Below are 18,284 nucleotides of genomic sequence, written 5' to 3' on the forward strand. Positions count from 1 at the left end.
TGGTACACAAGCAGGAGTTTATCATGAGTGGAAAGATGTAATTGTTGCTATCCAAAGATGTGAGCATCCTTCCTTTAAAGGTTTGTACTCCCTAGAAGAAGATTTTACTGTAGCAAGAACGACCCTAGGCCCCAATTTCTTTGTTAGCACTCAAATCAAAACTGGTGGACAAACATCAATGGAGACAGAGGAACTAGAAAAGACTTATGCACAGGCCCTAGCAACAATACCGAGCCCCCATGTGGTCGAGCCCCTTATCCACAGACCTAAGTATTTCACTTTGGGGCAGTTAAGAGCTCAATCAGAAACTACTTCAGCACAAAGAACATCAGAAGCAATGGTATTAGATTTTCCCAATACCATTCCTGACGATATTTCCATCTACAAATGTTTTGGAACCCCAAGGTTGTTTTGATGTGATCAAACAAGTTAAGTTAGGTCATGTTTGGTTTAATCCTTGTGTCTAAGTGTGCAGGAGCTTAGAGCACAGGAAGTCGAGTGGAAGACGCGGCTAGCGAGAAGGACGACACGGGGAGAGAGTCAACGGGCTCGGTGCGTCCGAGGGACGAGGTGCCGCGGAAGAGTACACCGATGGACGAGAAGAACGTACACGACATTCGAGGGATGAGAAACCGAGGAGGAAGGCTGCTCGAGGAGAAGGCCGGAACTTGGGTTCGGGTGAGCCCTATTCCGGATGGCCGAGATCACCCAAGCAAGCGGAGCCGAAGCGGAAGACCCGGACCGTGGTGAGCTGAACTGGAGTAGAGGGCTCGGACTGAAAAAGTCAACAATGTTGACTTTCTTGGTCGGGGTGCTCAGAACCCTTCCAGGCGCCCGGACCTGTATGTTATCCAGATCGCGGTCAAATGCGATCTATACAAGAAGGGATAAAGTTTTATCCACTCCCAGGCGGTTGGAACTCTTCCAGACGCCCCGACCAAGGCTATGGTCCAAGAAGCTCAACAAGACAAACAATTCTGATTACAACACTTGTATGCTTTCATTGTTAGTTTAACTTCTTATTTTTCTATGCTTGAATGTTGTAAGAGGCTTCTCCGCCTGAAAGAAGATATCTATTGCGCTTCATTCTCCTTGGATTAACAACATCCCCGGTTGTAACCAAGTAAACTCTCGTGCCTCTTCTTTTAGTTTATTGCTCTTATTTATTTATGCAAGTGTTAGTTTAAGAAGTCCGAGAAGGGTTGTGTTTTTTTTATTGTGCAGGGCAATTCACCTCTCCCCTCTTGCCGACCTCCAAAGGGACCAACAAAATGCAGCTTAGCAGAAAAATCTACTTTCCAGATTTTTACTGATTTATGTGAAGCCTTAAAATTGCTACACCAAAAGGTACCCAAAGGTATGACAATTATCTATGAAGTAGAATTCAGCCTGAAACTCAAATGTCAAAAAAGGAACAAAACTTGTGACACTTCAGAAAAATACGATTGTCAATGTCAACTTGTATATTTTTTCAGAAATGTACATATTAATATCGATATATATGAACATCCAAAAATTAAAGGCAGGTTGATTACCTCATTCCTCTTAATAGACTACGACCATCTTTATAAACTATGGGTATATTATCTTGGTTCCATCCGAAACTTCCCAACGAAACTTGGGCAGATTATTTCTTTAGCTCTTGAAGAAGAAACATATGCTATATGTACTATTGACAACTCTCCTCCAGAATGGGTTGATTTTAAGATTCAACCCGTAAAGCATCTTATTAAAATCGATATTGACAAACTTAATGGCAGAAAACCAAAATTTGAGGACTACACTACTTATTTTGATATTGATTGGGATGTTTTCCCATCATTAATGGACCAAGTCAAACATTGGAGAGCTTTTGTCCAAGGGTCCAATTGGACGTGGGATAGACAAGCAGATCCTAATGACTATCTCCTAGTCGGAGAAACTTACACAGAAAAAAATTATTGGCCCAGAGACATGGGTACCAGGTTCTTCCCATTTTCTTTTACAACACAACATACAACATTTCTACAGCACTACAAAAGGAAAGTCGAGCGTTGGTCTCATAAGGCACGAGCGTCTTGCGTATGTAATATAATGTATGAATACACGTAAATTTTATAAGAACAAATATTAAACTTATTCTTAGCTAAAAGATCACCCATAAATTAAGGGTGCGTCAGACCCATGCAATAATACAATGTAAGAGTGGCGCTAGCGATCGTGCAAACACATTGCGTGTGTAATATAATATAAGTAAATTTTATAAAGGCAAACACTACACTTAATCTTAGCCAAAAGATCACCCATAAATTGGGTAAGGGTGTAAGGGTGCATCAGATCAATGCAATAGTCCAATGCAAGAGTAATGCTCAAGAATGGTGTAAGGGTACGCCAACCCCATGCAATAGTGCAATGCAAGAGTGATGCTCGAGAATCCCAGCAACAAGCTACTATAACAAACTCACCTTATAAAAGATTAATTTAATATATCATACTTTGTTGTGTAATGTTGCCGACCTAAGGTATTTATAAAATTTTCTCTGCTTGTCAATCCTAAGATGTGAGACTAAAGAGATTTTAAATTACTGATTGATTAATGAGAAAAATTCTCAATAATATGCCTCAGCTGAATCTCGAACTTTAGATCCCTGATTGATTAATGAGAAAAATTTTCAATAATACATTATAGTTAAGTCTTGAACTCTGGATCTCTGATTGATTAATGAGAAAAATTCTCAATAATACAGTACAACTAAATTTTAAACTCTAGATCCTTGATTAATCTTTTGTCTCATGGTAGTATGCTCCAGTTCCCTTACAAAACTTTCATTATTGGGTTAGCCATACACTTCACAAGTTTCTAGCGATTCACATAAAAAGGGTAACTCGGTGCACAAAGCTCTCGCCATGCGGGATCCCGGGGAAGGATCCATTGTAAGCAGCCTTACCCTGCTTTTTACAAGAGACTATTTCTAACGATTCACATGACATCATCAAATGATACAAGTCTTGGATAAGAATCTACAACACACTAGAATGCCCTTATTGACGATCCTTTACTCCGATAGCATCTAGGATTCCTCGAACAATGTGATATCTCACACCGGGTAAATCCTTAACCCTTCCTCCTCTTATTAATACTATAGAATGTTCTGGTAAATTATAGTTAATACGGCCAAGTATATAAGATGTTTATGTGGAAATTATTAATAAATTTTAGGATTATTTTCGATGTAAATAATAAAAAAAATATTAATATAATTTAATTTTAGACTTTAAAGGATCCAGATTTTTAATAAGTTTTTGATATCCACCATCCATATATATTAAAAATAAATTTTATTATTTTTCCTTGACAAAGATTATAACTTATTGATTTGATTTTATTTTATTTTCTGAATATTAACGTATTTAATTATTTATTTAAGAGTGTTTAATGTTTCTATATATATATATCCAAGCAGATCGACAGAGTTTCTCTCCTCGCTAGGTTGCCGACTCTCCAAGTAAAAGCGATTTCTCCCTTCCCTTGCGATCTACGACGGCACCCCGGCGATTAGCGATCAGAAGGTCCGGAGATGGCGGTGGTGAGCTCGGCGAGCGGCCTTATTGCGATGCTCCACGAGCCGCACCCGGCGCTTAAGCTTCACGCCCTCGACAAGCTCAACTCCCTCGTCCACCTCTTCTGGCCCGAGATCTCCACTAGCGTGCCCACCATGTGAGCCTCCTCGCTCTATTTTCCCCTCTCATTCTGCCTTTTGCTCTTGATTTTTCTTTTCATTTTCGTGGCGCTCATGTCAAGGTTAGGGCTTTGGTATGGGTTACAGATTTGGTGGTTCCATCAGGTCTGTCCTTTACTTATTTTTGAAATTTGGTGTTTTGTTTTTTTTTAATCTTCAGACAGTTGCTGGAGGGTTTGATCAGGGAAGGTGCTATGGGGGCTTCCAAACCTAATTTTTGTTCTTTTGACAATTGGTCGAATTTAGGATTTTGGTTTTCATGTTTTGTATTTTAAAAAAATATTATGAACTGCATTTGAGCTTGGAAGTGTGTGATTGTTATGTAACTTAGAGGATAGTTAGTTGCCGAGAAATAATTCCCTACCGTGCTTTTTGTTTTTTTTTTTTTTATTTCATGCTAAATTTTGCGAACAGTATGACTCAGTTGGTGTCATATGTTTCAGTGAAAGTTTATATGAAGACGAGGAATTTGATCAGAGGCAACTAGCTGCGTTGGTTGTCTCTAAGGTAATGCTGTGATCCCTCTTTCTTTATTATTTTTAACAAATTAAATTTTGGCGTTGTCTTGGTTGCTATTACAAATTAAATTTTGGTGCCAAAGTGTTGCTACTGACTTTTAACTTTTGTCATTTTAGTTTTTCCCCCTATTAGTTGTTCTAATTTGGTTTTCCTGACAAGGTGTTCTACTATCTCGGAGAGCTTAATGACTCATTGTCTTATGCCCTTGGTGCGGGATCCTTATTTGATGTATCAGAAGATTCTGATTATGCGCATACTCTGTTAGGTATATGATTCTGGCCAAATGGTTGGATTGCATTTTTCTCATCCAATTGTTTTCAGGTCTGATTCAGATTGTTGTTATTTTAGCCAAAGCACTAGATGAGTATGCTGCTCTTAAGTCTAAAGCGTTGAAAACAAGTAAAAATGAATCTCAAATGGATCCAAGGTTGGAGGCCATTGTGGAAAGGATGCTTGACAAGTATGTTAGGAAAATTTTCACATTTGATACTTGTTTATTACTGTCTATTATTAAATCATTAATACATTTTGTTGATTCAGGTGCATTTCCGATGGCAAATACCAGCAAGCCATGGGAATGTCAATTGAATGTAGGAGGCTAGATAAGCTTGAAGAAGCAATTGCCCAAAGTGACAATGTTCATTGTGCACTTTCATATTGCATAACGCTTTCACATTCATTTGTCAATCACAGGGAATACCGCTGTGAGGTAATGTTATCCTTGTACATTAAGTTTCTAATAAGCTCATTCATGTGCTTACAATAACATATCTGTCAGTTTGATTCTATATTTGTGTTGAATATGGAATCTGATGCTAGTTTACAAGGTTCATTTTTCCATGCTTTGGTAAAAGAAATATTAAATAAAAGTACTACACTAGAATGATTATGTGAAGAGCTAATAAATGATAAAATGAGGAAAAAATAGGTTAAGATGGCATGAACATATTCAAGGGCTGTCAATACATAGTTAGAAGAATTGACTTAATTAAGTTGAAGGTGTAAGTGGCCAAGGGAGTTCAAAGAAATTTCTAAATGTATTAAAAAAATTATCAAAGACATCTGAATATTTCAGGTGATGTTATGATGTAGTATTGCATTGAGTTCAATGGAGAGAGAAGATCATATAGGAGGCCTCATATAGCACATTAATGCTGATAAGAAAAATGCAATTTTAATGATATAAATTTTCAGAGAGATAGTATACAAATAAATGTATGCATATTTAAATTGGCAAACATGGCTTCTTAATCAAAATTTGATCTGGTCTCATTGGTGATATATAGTCTCAATACACACACATGAGCTTAACTACATTCAATATGCTGTTAATTATTTTGTAGAATCCTAGGAGCACATTCTGTTCCATAATGTTTCATATTGGTTCTTTTGTTTGATTGTGAAGTGAAAATCTTTTAGAAATCTATATCATTTTGTTTCTGGCATGAACTGTGAAATTTTAATTGGAAATTTGTTGTTTATGATCAATCTGCTTGAATTGCTTTCCCAATTCTTGTACCATGAAAATATGTATGAGAGGTTCTGGCACTTAATTTGATAGATTGGTTAGTTATGAAAAAACTCGTCATTTTGCATGGTAGCATGAAGTATAGTAACATCCTCACTGTATCAAATATATGACCTTTGCTTCAAAATGCACGTGTCTGTTTTTCACTCATTTGACAAGAAATTGAATTGCATGGGCATAGACAAAGCAGAAATCCTTTTTTTCCCATATGAGAGTTGGTTTGCTGTGAAGACAAATTCTGATCTGTTGAATAACAAGTCTTGAGATTCATTTTGAATTTCAGGTGACAATGCACTGCTCAAAGGGATATGAGATAAGTTATCTAATTGATTTTTTTTTTTTTAACATTGCAGGTTCTTCGTCTACTGATCAAGATATATCAGAGGTTGGATTCTCCTGATTATTTAAGCATTTGTCAGTGTCTTATGTTTTTGAATGAACCAGAAGCTGTTGCGACCATTTTGGAGCGGTTGCTATCAGGGAACAAGGTATTTAGTTATAATGTTATTTTTGTCCTTCGTTGCAAGTCTGACATTGTGATTTATTTTTCTGTATAGGAGGATGCACTTCTTGCATTTCAGATAGCTTTTGATCTCGTGGAAAATGAACACCAGGCATTCCTATTAAATGTTGTGAACCGCTTATCAAACTCCAAATCTCAAGCTATTGATCATGGAAGCCCTGACCAAGTATCATCCACTCAAAATTCACAGAATGGGAATGCTAGTGCAAGTGCAGATGATGTTCACATGATTGAAGAATCACATGCTGCTAATGGGACTGCAGAAAATATCAATGAAGTGGACACCACACATAATGAAAGGCTTGCAAAGATAAAAGGAATATTATCTGGAGAAACATCAATTCAATTGACTCTACAATTCTTATATAGTCAGAATAGGTAACACTTAACATTTTTCATTATTGATATCATTGTGATGTTTGCCCATTCACATGCAAATTGATATCTTTGTGTCTGTTGATAGGTCTGACCTTTTGATTCTTAAAACAATAAAGCAGTCGGTGGAAATGAGAAACAGTGTGTGCCACAGTGCAACAATATGTGCCAATGCTATAATGCATGCTGGAACAACTGTTGACACTTTTCTTAGAGAAAATCTGGTATGAAATATATTAGTGTATGCCACTGAGATCCTGTTGATTTCTTTTGCTTGATCTATCTTTTTTGATTGAGTCATCTTGTTTGATTAAAGAAAACTCCAGCACAACCGTATATCATAATTTCTCTGTATGTTTTTGCATTTGCTTTAAGTGTCAATTTTCTTGATTCTGTCTTGGTAGGAATGGCTTAGCAGAGCAACAAATTGGGCCAAGTTCAGTGCTACCGCTGGACTAGGAGTTATTCACAGAGGTCATCTGCAGCAAGGAAGGTCACTGATGGCACCGTATTTGCCTCAAAGTGGTGCTGTTGGTGGTGGTAGTCCATATTCTGAAGGTGGTGCACTTTTTGCTTTAGGACTGATTCATGCTAACCACGGAGAAGGCATCAAACAATTTCTTCGTGAAAGCTTACAGAATACTAATGCTGAGGTGCCTTTTGTTTGCAATACTCTTCAAACACTAGATTCGAAATTCATCAGTGCAGGCACCAAATCTTTTGACCCGTCTCATTAGATATGTTAATAATCTATATCTACAGGTTATTCAGCATGGTGCATGCCTAGGCCTTGGATTGGCAGCTTTAGGAACAGCAGATGAGGAAATATATGAAGATGTTAAAAATGTGCTCTATACAGATAATGCTGTGGCTGGTGAAGCTGCTGGCATCAGCATGGGCCTGCTTATGGTTGGTACTGCAAGTGAGAAGGCAGGTGAAATGCTTGCATATGCACACGATACACAACATGAAAAGATCATTCGGTAAGTGTTTTTTTGTGTGGTTTCTTAAATGATATGATTTGGTTTGTCTAACTAGTTCATCTATTTCTTTCCCGTAGTATCTATATCTGTTTTTGCTTTTTCATAACAAATCTTAATTCTGCTAAGACATGTCATGTTTATGCTCTGTGAGTCTCAAATCAGGCCAAGTGAATCTTTTTTTGTTACATAAATTGCATCAGCTGTATGCTAATCTGTATTCATCTTTGCAGGGGCTTATCTCTTGGAATTGCATTGACAGTTTATGGAAGGGAGGAGGGGGCGGATGCTTTGATTGAACAAATGACAAGGGATCAGGATCCTATACTTCGTTATGGGGGCATGTATGCCTTGGCTTTAGCTTATAGGGGGACAGCAAACAACAAGGCCATCCATCAGTTGCTTCACTTTGCTGTCTCAGATGTAAGTGATGATGTGCGAAGGACAGCTGTACTGGCTCTTGGATTTGTTTTATACTCCGAACCTGAACAGGCAAGTTATTTTAATTGTTTAAATGAGCATCTTCTCTCTTAATTGATCTTGGACACAAAGATAGAAGCCCTTGCTCTGTAAATTTAACTACTTGCAGGACATTGTGCTTGCAAATTATCATGGTTCTGGCCCTTCACCTTCACCCACATTTATTACTGATTAATGATGTTTACTGCTAATCTGTGCTTATGTTAAAGTCAATCTGTCTGTAGTTGATATCCCTAATGTACTTGTTATTACCTTATTTATAATACTTTGTAGTCATAACATTTTGGATGTTGCAGACCCCAAGAATTGTTTCCTTGCTGTCTGAATCTTATAATCCTCATGTTCGTTATGGTGCGGCTTTAGCAGTTGGCATTTCTTGTGCTGGTACTGGTTTGAGTGAGGCCATTTCTTTGCTTGAGCCTCTAACATCTGATGTTGTGGATTTTGTCCGCCAAGGAGCTCTCATAGCTATGGCCATGGTTATGATCCAAACTAATGAATCCTGTGACTCTCGTGTTGGAACGTTCAGGTACTCGTTGATGGTCTATTTTAGACTTGTGTTGAAGAGTCTGATATGTTCTAAATCTTCTTGATGTATGTAGGCGGCAATTAGAGAAAATAATTCTCGACAAGCATGAAGATACAATGAGCAAGATGGGTGCAATATTGGCTTCTGGAATTCTTGATGCTGGTGGAAGGAACGTAACCATTAGACTGTTGTCTAAAACAAAGCATGATAAAATCACAGCAGTAGTTGGACTGGCTGTATTTAGCCAGTTTTGGTATTGGTATCCCCTTCTCTACTTCATAAGCCTTGCGTTCTCCCCAACTGCCTTTATCGGACTTAATTATGATCTGAAAGTTCCAAAATTTGAGTTCTTATCGAATGCGAAACCTTCGCTGTTCGAGTACCCTCGCCCAACAACACCTCCGACCTCAATTTCAGCAGTCAAAATGCCTACAGCTGTTCTGTCAACAGCAGCTAAAGCAAAATCGAGAGCGAAAAAGGACACTGAACATAAAGGCTCTCTGGATAAGCTGTCAAATGACGATGCCTCAAGTGCTTCAGCTTCTACAAAGCCTAGTAAATCTACTGAGAAGGATGCTGATGCAATGCAGGTAACTTCTCGTATATTGTAGGAATGATAGTATCCATCTTTATGGTGTTAATGCAACAAAATAAAGGTTCATTCTGTTGGAACCCTTCAAAATTCAATTATCAATCTTTAAAATTTTATATGAAGTCTCTTTGGTTCCTGTCGAGTCAATTCCAGCAGGTTTAATGTCATACTCAGAGCAACTTCAAAAACTTAGTGTACATTAGACAGCTGTTTAATGTTTAAGAAGGTTAACCTCATTTTTTATGTGAAATTGTTTTGGAACAAACGTTGGAGTTTAAAATTATCAGCTTGTCAGATTTCACTTTCACCTTTTGTATGCAAAAAAAATTAAAACTCCATGAGGAAAAATAGTTATAACTTACCCAAATTTGTTCTTGCATTTTAGGTGGAGACTGCTGTGGAAAAGAAATTGGAGCCCGAACTGTCTTACGAGACTTTGACAAATCCAGCAAGGGTCGTGCCTACCCAAGAAAAATACATCAGATTCCTTGAGGGAAGCAGATATATACCTGTCAAGTTAGCGCCTTCCGGATTTGTCCTCTTGAAGGATCTGCAACCCTCTGAAGCGGAGGTACTCACACTTTCAGATGCACTGACAACAGCACCTCCCAACGCGGCAGTAACTGGAGCAGCTTCGACAGGTCAGCAGGGATCTGGATCTTCAGCGATGGCAGTAGATGATGAGCCTCAGCCGCCACAAGCATTCGAGTACAGTGGTTGATCAAATCATGACCTTGTTCAAATACATTACAGCTCGAACAATAGTCCATGGCTTAGCCTCAAAACGCAACTTCCGTTTCATCCTTTTTGTTTTCTTCTGTTGTCAATATATTTTTGGGAATGCTCGTGGGATTCATCGGTGAAAGGAACACCACTAGAATTGTTCGACAACCAAGAACCCTTTAGCTCTTTGTCATGGAGGACCATGTGATTGGTAGGACACATAATTTTCATTAATTATCTGCTTTGTGCGCATTTGTAACTCATTAGTTCTTTGTTTTGTCGGCATATTAATGTGGCATGAATTGTTCTTATGAAAATCTCTTGGTATGAATCTAGTAGATCGATATTTGCTTATTGAAGGAAAAAGAAGGTAGATGAAACAATTGTCGAAAATGTCTTCTAGACTGACCTCTCCTGTTAGCTGTTCCCCTTTAAATGTATGGTCGTCATCATCAAATGAGCGAGCAACAATGATGGTCGTGAGTTGCTAACTCTTGAGTTCCATGGTGATCGAGTCCAACAATAGCATCCCAAATAGTAGCAGCGGCTCCCCTACAAGGACAACATATGAATGATTGTTCTTGGCGAAGTGAAATTTTTGTTCGGTTTGATCTTTCAATTAAACCGAGTGATGAATATTAATGCCGTATGCTCTACAGTATAATCTAAATATTATGGTCATACATTATAATAGTCACATGTAGATTTAGTCGGATCTATGACATTCTCTTTACTGTCGTATCTCTTTACTTGAATAGCCATGATATATTGTTAAATGTTACTTAGTGCTTGTCTTTAGAATGTGATTTTAGACCAATATTACAAGAACCCACGTCAATTTGAAGTTTGTTTTATATTAGATTGGGTCTAAGTTTTAAATTTGAAATTAGTTTCGGATCTTAAACTTTGATTAATGACAATTCTTCGTCTGAAGAGAGGATGGTTAGGAATATAATCAAAGTTCAATATTAAAAAGATCACGGATTAATCTTATTGGATATAATTGGATTATTGGGTTAATCAAATTGAATCTTAAACTTATTAGATTAATTAAAATTTTACTCATCCCTAAATGCACCACCTAATGGACGACGATGACGATGTGCCCGCCCAAGGCCGTCTCAAGATTCCCCGAGGCCCTAGGCAATAATAATAATAAAAATAAAACCCTTTAATATATTTTTAAATTTTTTGCTAAGTTTTTTTCATTTGAATTTGGGATTAAGAATGACTAGTTTAAAAAAATTGATTTATTTTTTAAAAAATAAAATATTATTTTTATATAAAATTTAGTTTTCTAGCTAATATCTAGATTTTTTTTTTAATATAGTTAAATTATTTAATCTTTTTCAGACATTGTTGAACGTAAATAAAACTTTATTAATTTTAATTTTAATTTTTTTTTTTTCTGACGAAGCATTTTACTTTATGTTGTCTGGATAAAAAAAATCTCTGATTCATGATATTATCGAGGAAGAAAAAGAAAGAGTGAGGAAAAAATATTATCGACGAGGGAGGAGAAGAGATATTGAGAATAATTAGTATTTTTTTAGAGATATTGAGAAGTAAAAAGTTTATTTGTTTTATAAGATATATAATGACATTGTTGAACGTAAATAAAACTTTATTAAGCATTTATTTTACGTTGTCTGGATAAAAAAAAATATCTGATTCGTGATATTATCGAGGAAGAAAAAGAAAGAGTGAGGAAAAAATATTATCGGCGAGAGAGGAGAAGAGATATTGAGAATAATTAGTATTTTTTTAGAGATATTGAGAAGTAAAAAATTTATTTGTTTTATAAGATATATAATTAAATAGAATAAAATCTTGGTAAGTGCAATTATGAGGAAATAAGATTAAATAAAATAAAATCTTAGTTAATTGTAATAATAAAAAAATAAGGATAAATAAAAATAATGAATTAATTGATAAGATGTAATTAATGAGACCCAATTTAATTTTTTTAATATCTACTTAATTATTCAATCAATGCTCCAGTAATATTGAGGTCTTAGGTATAGATCTTAATGACCTATGTCTTGACCCGACCCTGTGTCTGCCTTGCCCGTTCCTCCACCTTCATTCAAAAAACTAAAGCAAACGGTAAATCACTTTATTATTGTTATTTTTTTTTTACTATGCTAGCAACCCAGAGGAGGTGAGAAGTAAATTCCAAGATTTCTTAAAACAATTGTCAAGCATGTCAAAAGAAAGATGAAATATAAAGCAAAAATTCAAGAGGTGACGGTAGAAAATGGTGGATATCAACAACTTTCTGGATAAGCCATAAGAAAAGTTAGATGCTGAGTGGAAGAAATCTGCAAAACTAAAAAAAGGAGAGTGGAAGAGGTGGAAGTTGAAAAGGTTGCTACATGGTCTAGGATCTAGTCTAGGTTTAGGTTTAAGAATGATTAATCAGGTTCGGTAACGTTAAGTCTGAGGGACCGATCCAACCCCATAGAAGTTTTCTATTGATTATCAGAGTAAATCGAGAAATACTTATGATGGGTAGCCTAGAAACCTAGTATTCCTTTATTAAAAGTCCCATTTAGAAGGTCAAGGTCTAAGAATGCGCATGCGTTGGTTGGATGTTTGTTTTGTTGTTTTTGCAATAATACATTGATGACCTTTCTCTTAATGTATCTTGTTTAATTTGATAGTTGTTATGGTAAGTTGTTCGAGACATTTTTTTTTGGCATATTCATTTATTCTCTTTTGTCAATAGTTTTTGGTTAATTTGTCATTTTGGTCAGGACATCCATTCTTTACCAGTTATTATTACTATCATCAACTTTTGCAATGCAAGGATTGAGGCGAGGATACCCTACTAAGCAACATACCAAGGTGCCGCACTTTGTCATGTTTGTAGGTATCTTAGCGCTGTCGACAAAAGGGAGGTGAATTACCCTAAACAAATTTAAACTCTTCTCAATCTTTAGACTAAGTTAGACAAACATTTGTTAAAAAATATAAAATTAAATGCATAAAATAAACAAAAGGTAAGAATATTTACTTGATTTGCAATCAATAAATTGTTAATCCAAGGCAAACGCGGCTCACTAAGATCTCCTTTTACCAAAGATGGAGTAGCCTCTTATAAAGTTGAAAGCTTAGAAATGTGAAGAACAGAACTAGAAACTGAAGTACAAAATTAATTTACGAGTATTGTGTTGAACTACTAAGACCAGAGTTCTATTTATAGTCTGCTTATCGGATCTGACCGTTTGCTGAAGTGACAACTCCGGGCGTCTGGAAGGGGTCCGGGCACGTGAGCGTGGATAAAACTTTATCTACGTCGACAATGACTTTCAAATGGCTAGCGGATAAGAAGTATCATGGTCCTTGCGTCTGGACTAGTCTGGGCGCCCGAATGTGGCTGATATGCCCTCGCTCAATAGCTCGTCGAGGAGGCACCCTTGGGGTGCCTGCCGGGGGGGGGGGGGGGTCCGGGCGCCCAGACCAGTCCGGGCCCCTGGGTCCAAGCTCCTGGATAGTCAACACCGAGTTGACTGTTCAGTTTCTCCTCCACCTGAACTCATTTTCCGGCCTTCTCCTTGAGCAATCTTTTGTTTCGGCTTCTCGTCCCTTGGAAATGTCGCGTGTTTCCTTCTCGTCTATCAACATAATCTTTCACAGTACCTCGTCTCTCGGATACTCCGAGCTCGTCAACTCTTTCCCGTGTCATTCTTCTCGCTAGTTGCGTCTTTCACTCGACTTCTTGTCCTCCTAAGTTCCTGCACACTTAGACACAAGACATCAAATACACACATGACCTAACTTAACTTAGTTGACCATACCATGTGCATCAAATCAAATTAGAGTGAGGATAAAATTATAGAATTTACTAATAAATTGACAATAAAAATTGAAATTTTACAAACTACAAAATTATAAATATAACCTCTCCTAAACTTAAACTCTTTTTCTCTCCCTTTGATCACATCAAAACAAAATTAGGAAAAACCATAATAAATAGAGAAATAAAAATTTGAAAGTTTTCTATGGAGTTAAGGAAGCAGGTGCCAATGTGAAGAAATTTTTATTAAAATTATTTCTTCAAATATTTGAATTTCCTAATATTAATAACATATTAAACAAAATTAATTTAAAAATTAGATTAAAGCTTTGAAAAAATCTAAAAATTTTCCTTAACGTTCAACGGGAGGATGTGGATTCGAATAAAAATTTTATGAAAAAAATCTAAGTATTTTAACAGAAATAATTTATTTTGTACAGAGGCACAGTTTTTCCAAGCTAAATGTAAAAAAGTAGATTTTGATAAAAAAAAAAAAATCTTCTGAAAGTATGAAAGACAAAATGAATAACAGTAACAAAAATTTAAAAATCAATTTTCATGAATTTTTATACTTAAAACTTAGTTTTTAAGTGTTTAATCCATAGAAATTTTATTAAAGAGTAGGAAATTTTGAAAAAAAATATTTCTAGACAGAGAACCAACTTTCTATTACTAAAAAAAATTGAATAAGAAATTCTAAACGAAAACTGGAACGAAAAATATTTTAAACAAATAACATTAATTTTAAAATTAAATATTTAAAAATAGTTTTCTATCGTTAAAATCTGGCTATTTTTTTTAATGTTCAAAATATAACGGTAGTTATATAAAAAATCAGGTTTTTCAAAATAAATCTCCTAAAATTTAAAATTATAATTTTTCAATAAAAATTCATAAAAAATTATTCAATCAATGAAAAATATCAAAAAAATTTATATGAACAAATTATTTATTGCTGCAACATAGAGAAACATTGTAACAAAAATTATGGATAGTAAGTATACAAAATTATTTTTGCAAATAAAATTAAAATACATGCATAATCATCTATTTAAACTAAGCATGATTTAAGGACCCAAAATAAATTTTTATCTATTGGATTAATAAGGATTTTTTTTGGAATATTTTTTATGATATTTTTAAATTTGATCATTTTGATATTTAAAATATCAATTTAGCCCTCTATAATTTCTATACCCTGAAATGTTTGGCTTAAAACATGTAGAAGCTTTGAGATTTTCTATTTGTTCTTTTAATCTATTATTTTCATCCTTAGTTTCTCATATTCTTCTAATGGGCATACTTTTACTAAAATAACTTTTAATTCATTAATTTCCTTTTTTTTTAATTTATTATTTTTATATTTTAATTACCATAATGATTTAGACATGGACTTAATACCTTTGTAAAATTGATTGAGAGGAAGTAGATATTCCTCATTTATCATGTCAGTTTTGAAGTTTGACTCTCTCTTTTCACTGCTGCTTTCCTCTGAAGTAGCTCCTCTTCGTCAATGCTCTCCTCTTGATAACTTGCCATCCAATGCTAGTCTGACATACTCTTCAACTTCGGACTCTGATGATGGCTGATCCATGTTGCCTTTAAGGTTTTGTACTTCAATTTAATTGGCTCTTTCTTCTTCAGCTTTGGACAATCATCCTTGTTGTGTCATTCTTCATTACAGCTATAACATCGAACTCGTCTTTTGTTCCTTGTAGACATCTTAGCTTGAGACTTATTGAATTTATTAGTTTTAATTTTTTTTGAGAATTTTCTTACCACATAAGCCTTTTCGTCATCGTCGATAGATGTGTTGGTGTCTGACTCGACCCTTCTCATGTTTAGGGCGCCGTTATTGTTTGGCTCGTTGTCCTTCCTGATCCTTACACATCTAGATTTGAGTAGTTCAAAGGTAGAAAATAAATTTTTTAAACTACTTACCTCTAGATCCTTGGATATATAATAAGCGTTTACGATTGATGTCCATTCAGCAATTCTCAGAAATGCATTCAGTGCGTACCTTATTGAGTCTCGATTCATTACTATTTCTTCGAGGTTGTTGAGTCCGGTGAGTAGTTCTTTTATCTTCGCATGAAGTTGAGCCACGGTTCTCCTTTTTCCATTCATAAGTTGGTTACCTGATTTCGGAGCAAATCTCGTTTTGCTAACTTCACCTCCGAGGTTCCTTCGTGTAACTCTAAGAATTTTTACCAGAGCTCTTTGGCTGACTCGTAGGGTCTGATGCAATTAACTTCTTGTGGTGGCAAAATGCTTAGTAGATAAAACTCTATTTTACCATTGACCATGAAGTCTGTTTGTTCTTTCTTGGTCTAGTGATTTTCTTCTTTCTCATCGCCATTTTAATCATAGGGTGATACAAAATCATACTTAATCATTAATAAAATATCAAATTCAGTTTTAAAAAATCCTTTCATTTTCCTTTTCCAGTTCGTGAAGTCTCCCTTGAATTTTGGTGGGTGGATGCTAGATCTGACCATTCTTGTGCTTTGAATGTCGGTTAGTCCTTCTGAAGTGTTGCAGTTGGCAAGAGGGGGTGAATTGCCCTAAAAAAATTCAAACCCTTCTCAATCTTTGGACTAAGTTAGACAAACATTTGTTAAGAAATAGAAAATTAAATGCATAAAATAAAGGAAAAGGTATGAATATTTACTTGGTTTGCAATCAGTAGATTGCTAATCAAAGGCAAATGCAGCTCACTAAGATCTCCTTCTGTCAAAGACGGAGTAGTCTCTTACAACATTGAAAGCTCAAAAACGTGAAGAACAAAATTAGAAACTGAAGTACATAACTCGTTTATAAGTGTTGTTCTGAACTACTAAGACCAGGACTCTATTTATAGTCTGTTGGTCAGATCTGATCGTTTGTTGACGTGGCAGCTCCGGGCGTCTAGAAGGAGCTCGGGCGCCTGTGCGTGGATAAAACTTTATTCACATCGACAACAGTTGGCAAACAGCTAGCGGATAAGAAGTTATCCTAGTCTAGGCAATCGGGCGTGGTTGGCGTGCCCCCACTCAACAGCTCATCGAGTAGCCGCCCCTATGGTGCCCAGGGGTCCGAGCGCCCGAACATGGTCTAGGTGCCTGAACAGTCAACACCGAGTTGACTGCCCGATTTCTCCTATATTTCGGCTCCATTCGATTGGATGATTTCGGTCATCTAGAATTGGGTTCACCCGAACCCATCTTCCGGTCTTCTATTCGAGTAATCTTCCGCTCTGGTTTCTTGTCTCTTAGAAACGCCGCGTGCTTCCTTCTCGTTCGCCAGTACTCTTCCTTAGCACCTCGTCCCTCGGATGTACCGAGCCTGTCGATTTTTTCCCGTGTCTTCCTTCTCGTTAGCTGAATCTTTCATTCGACTTCTTGTGCTTCTAAGTTCCTGCAACACTTATATACAAGGCATCAAACATACACAAGACCTAACTTAACTCAGTTGACAATATCAAAATCAACTCGGGGTACTTACAGAAAACTAACTTGCAGTCTAGAAGGACTTCTTATAGTCTGTTGGTCAGATCTAATCGTTTACTGACGTGGCAGCTCCGGGAGTCTAGAAGGAGTCCGGGCGCCTATGCATGGTAACAAATTAACTTGTAGTATTAATTTATAATCATACTTATGAAAAATTCGTTCTATTACTTGCGATTTTCTATTGAATGAGTTCATGAAGACTTAACCCGACTTAAGGTATAGGTTGTTAAGATCTATATTTAGGGCACCAATTTTATTGGGACAATTATATTTTATATTTTATATTTATTTTGATTCAAATTTTTTAAGAGAACGTTGAATTTATGATCATAATTTTTAATATTTTAAATTTATTTTAACAAAATATTCAATTTTAATATTAAATTATTTTTATATCATTCATTTATTTTTTATATTTATTATTTTAAATTATATGTCTCAAAAAAATATTAACCGTCGATGATCTCGTAATTTTTCCCTCTCGTTAATATTCCGTGTCATTTTCTTTTCTTCATGCTGACTATACCTTTTTCCTCCCTCATTAGTGATATTCTGAGATGACGCCCTTATCTGTATTTTTTTTTTTTCCCTCTTTCAATAAGAACATGAACTCATTAATGATGGACGTCCTTCTCTTCTTATTTTTTCCTTTTTAAATAAGAACATAGAGAGTTTTTATCCGACAAGACAAAATATAATGTTAGTCCTCTTTTTAAATAAGAACATAATGCAGGTAACTTCTGCTCGTAGATTGTAAGAATGTCAGTATCCATCTTGATGGTGTTAATGCAACAAAATAAAGGTTCATTCTGTCGGAACCCTTCAAAATTCATTATCAATCCTTGAAACTTTATATGAAGTCTCTTGGGTTCTTGTCGAGTCAATTCCAGCAGATTTAAATTTGTCATACTCAGAGCAACTTCGAAAACTTAGTGTACATTAGACAGCTGTTTAATTTAACCTCATTTTTTTATGTGAAATTCTTTCGGAACAAATGTTGGAGTTTAACTTTTAGCTTTCGTATGCAAA

General features: G+C 35.7%; 1 protein-coding gene across 1 annotated transcript; it reads left to right on the forward strand.

Annotated features, from left to right (window-relative positions):
* Positions 1–3,444: 3,444 nt before the first annotated feature.
* LOC121986314 (26S proteasome non-ATPase regulatory subunit 1 homolog A-like) lies at positions 3,445–10,231 on the forward strand. Its single transcript, XM_042540195.1, has 14 exons — positions 3,445–3,697; positions 4,163–4,226; positions 4,398–4,503; positions 4,587–4,698; positions 4,779–4,947; positions 6,120–6,254; positions 6,324–6,667; positions 6,753–6,888; positions 7,069–7,317; positions 7,427–7,647; positions 7,878–8,136; positions 8,421–8,653; positions 8,727–9,243; positions 9,631–10,231. Exons 1-14 carry the CDS (start codon positions 3,558–3,560, stop codon positions 9,964–9,966), a joined length of 3,021 nt encoding a protein of 1,006 aa, XP_042396129.1. The 5' UTR covers positions 3,445–3,557; the 3' UTR covers positions 9,967–10,231.
* The last annotated feature ends 8,053 nt before the right edge of the window (positions 10,232–18,284 follow it).

This window comes from Zingiber officinale, chromosome 5B (genome assembly GCF_018446385.1).
Source record: "Zingiber officinale cultivar Zhangliang chromosome 5B, Zo_v1.1, whole genome shotgun sequence".
Classification (NCBI taxonomy): Eukaryota; Viridiplantae; Streptophyta; class Magnoliopsida; order Zingiberales; family Zingiberaceae; genus Zingiber; species Zingiber officinale.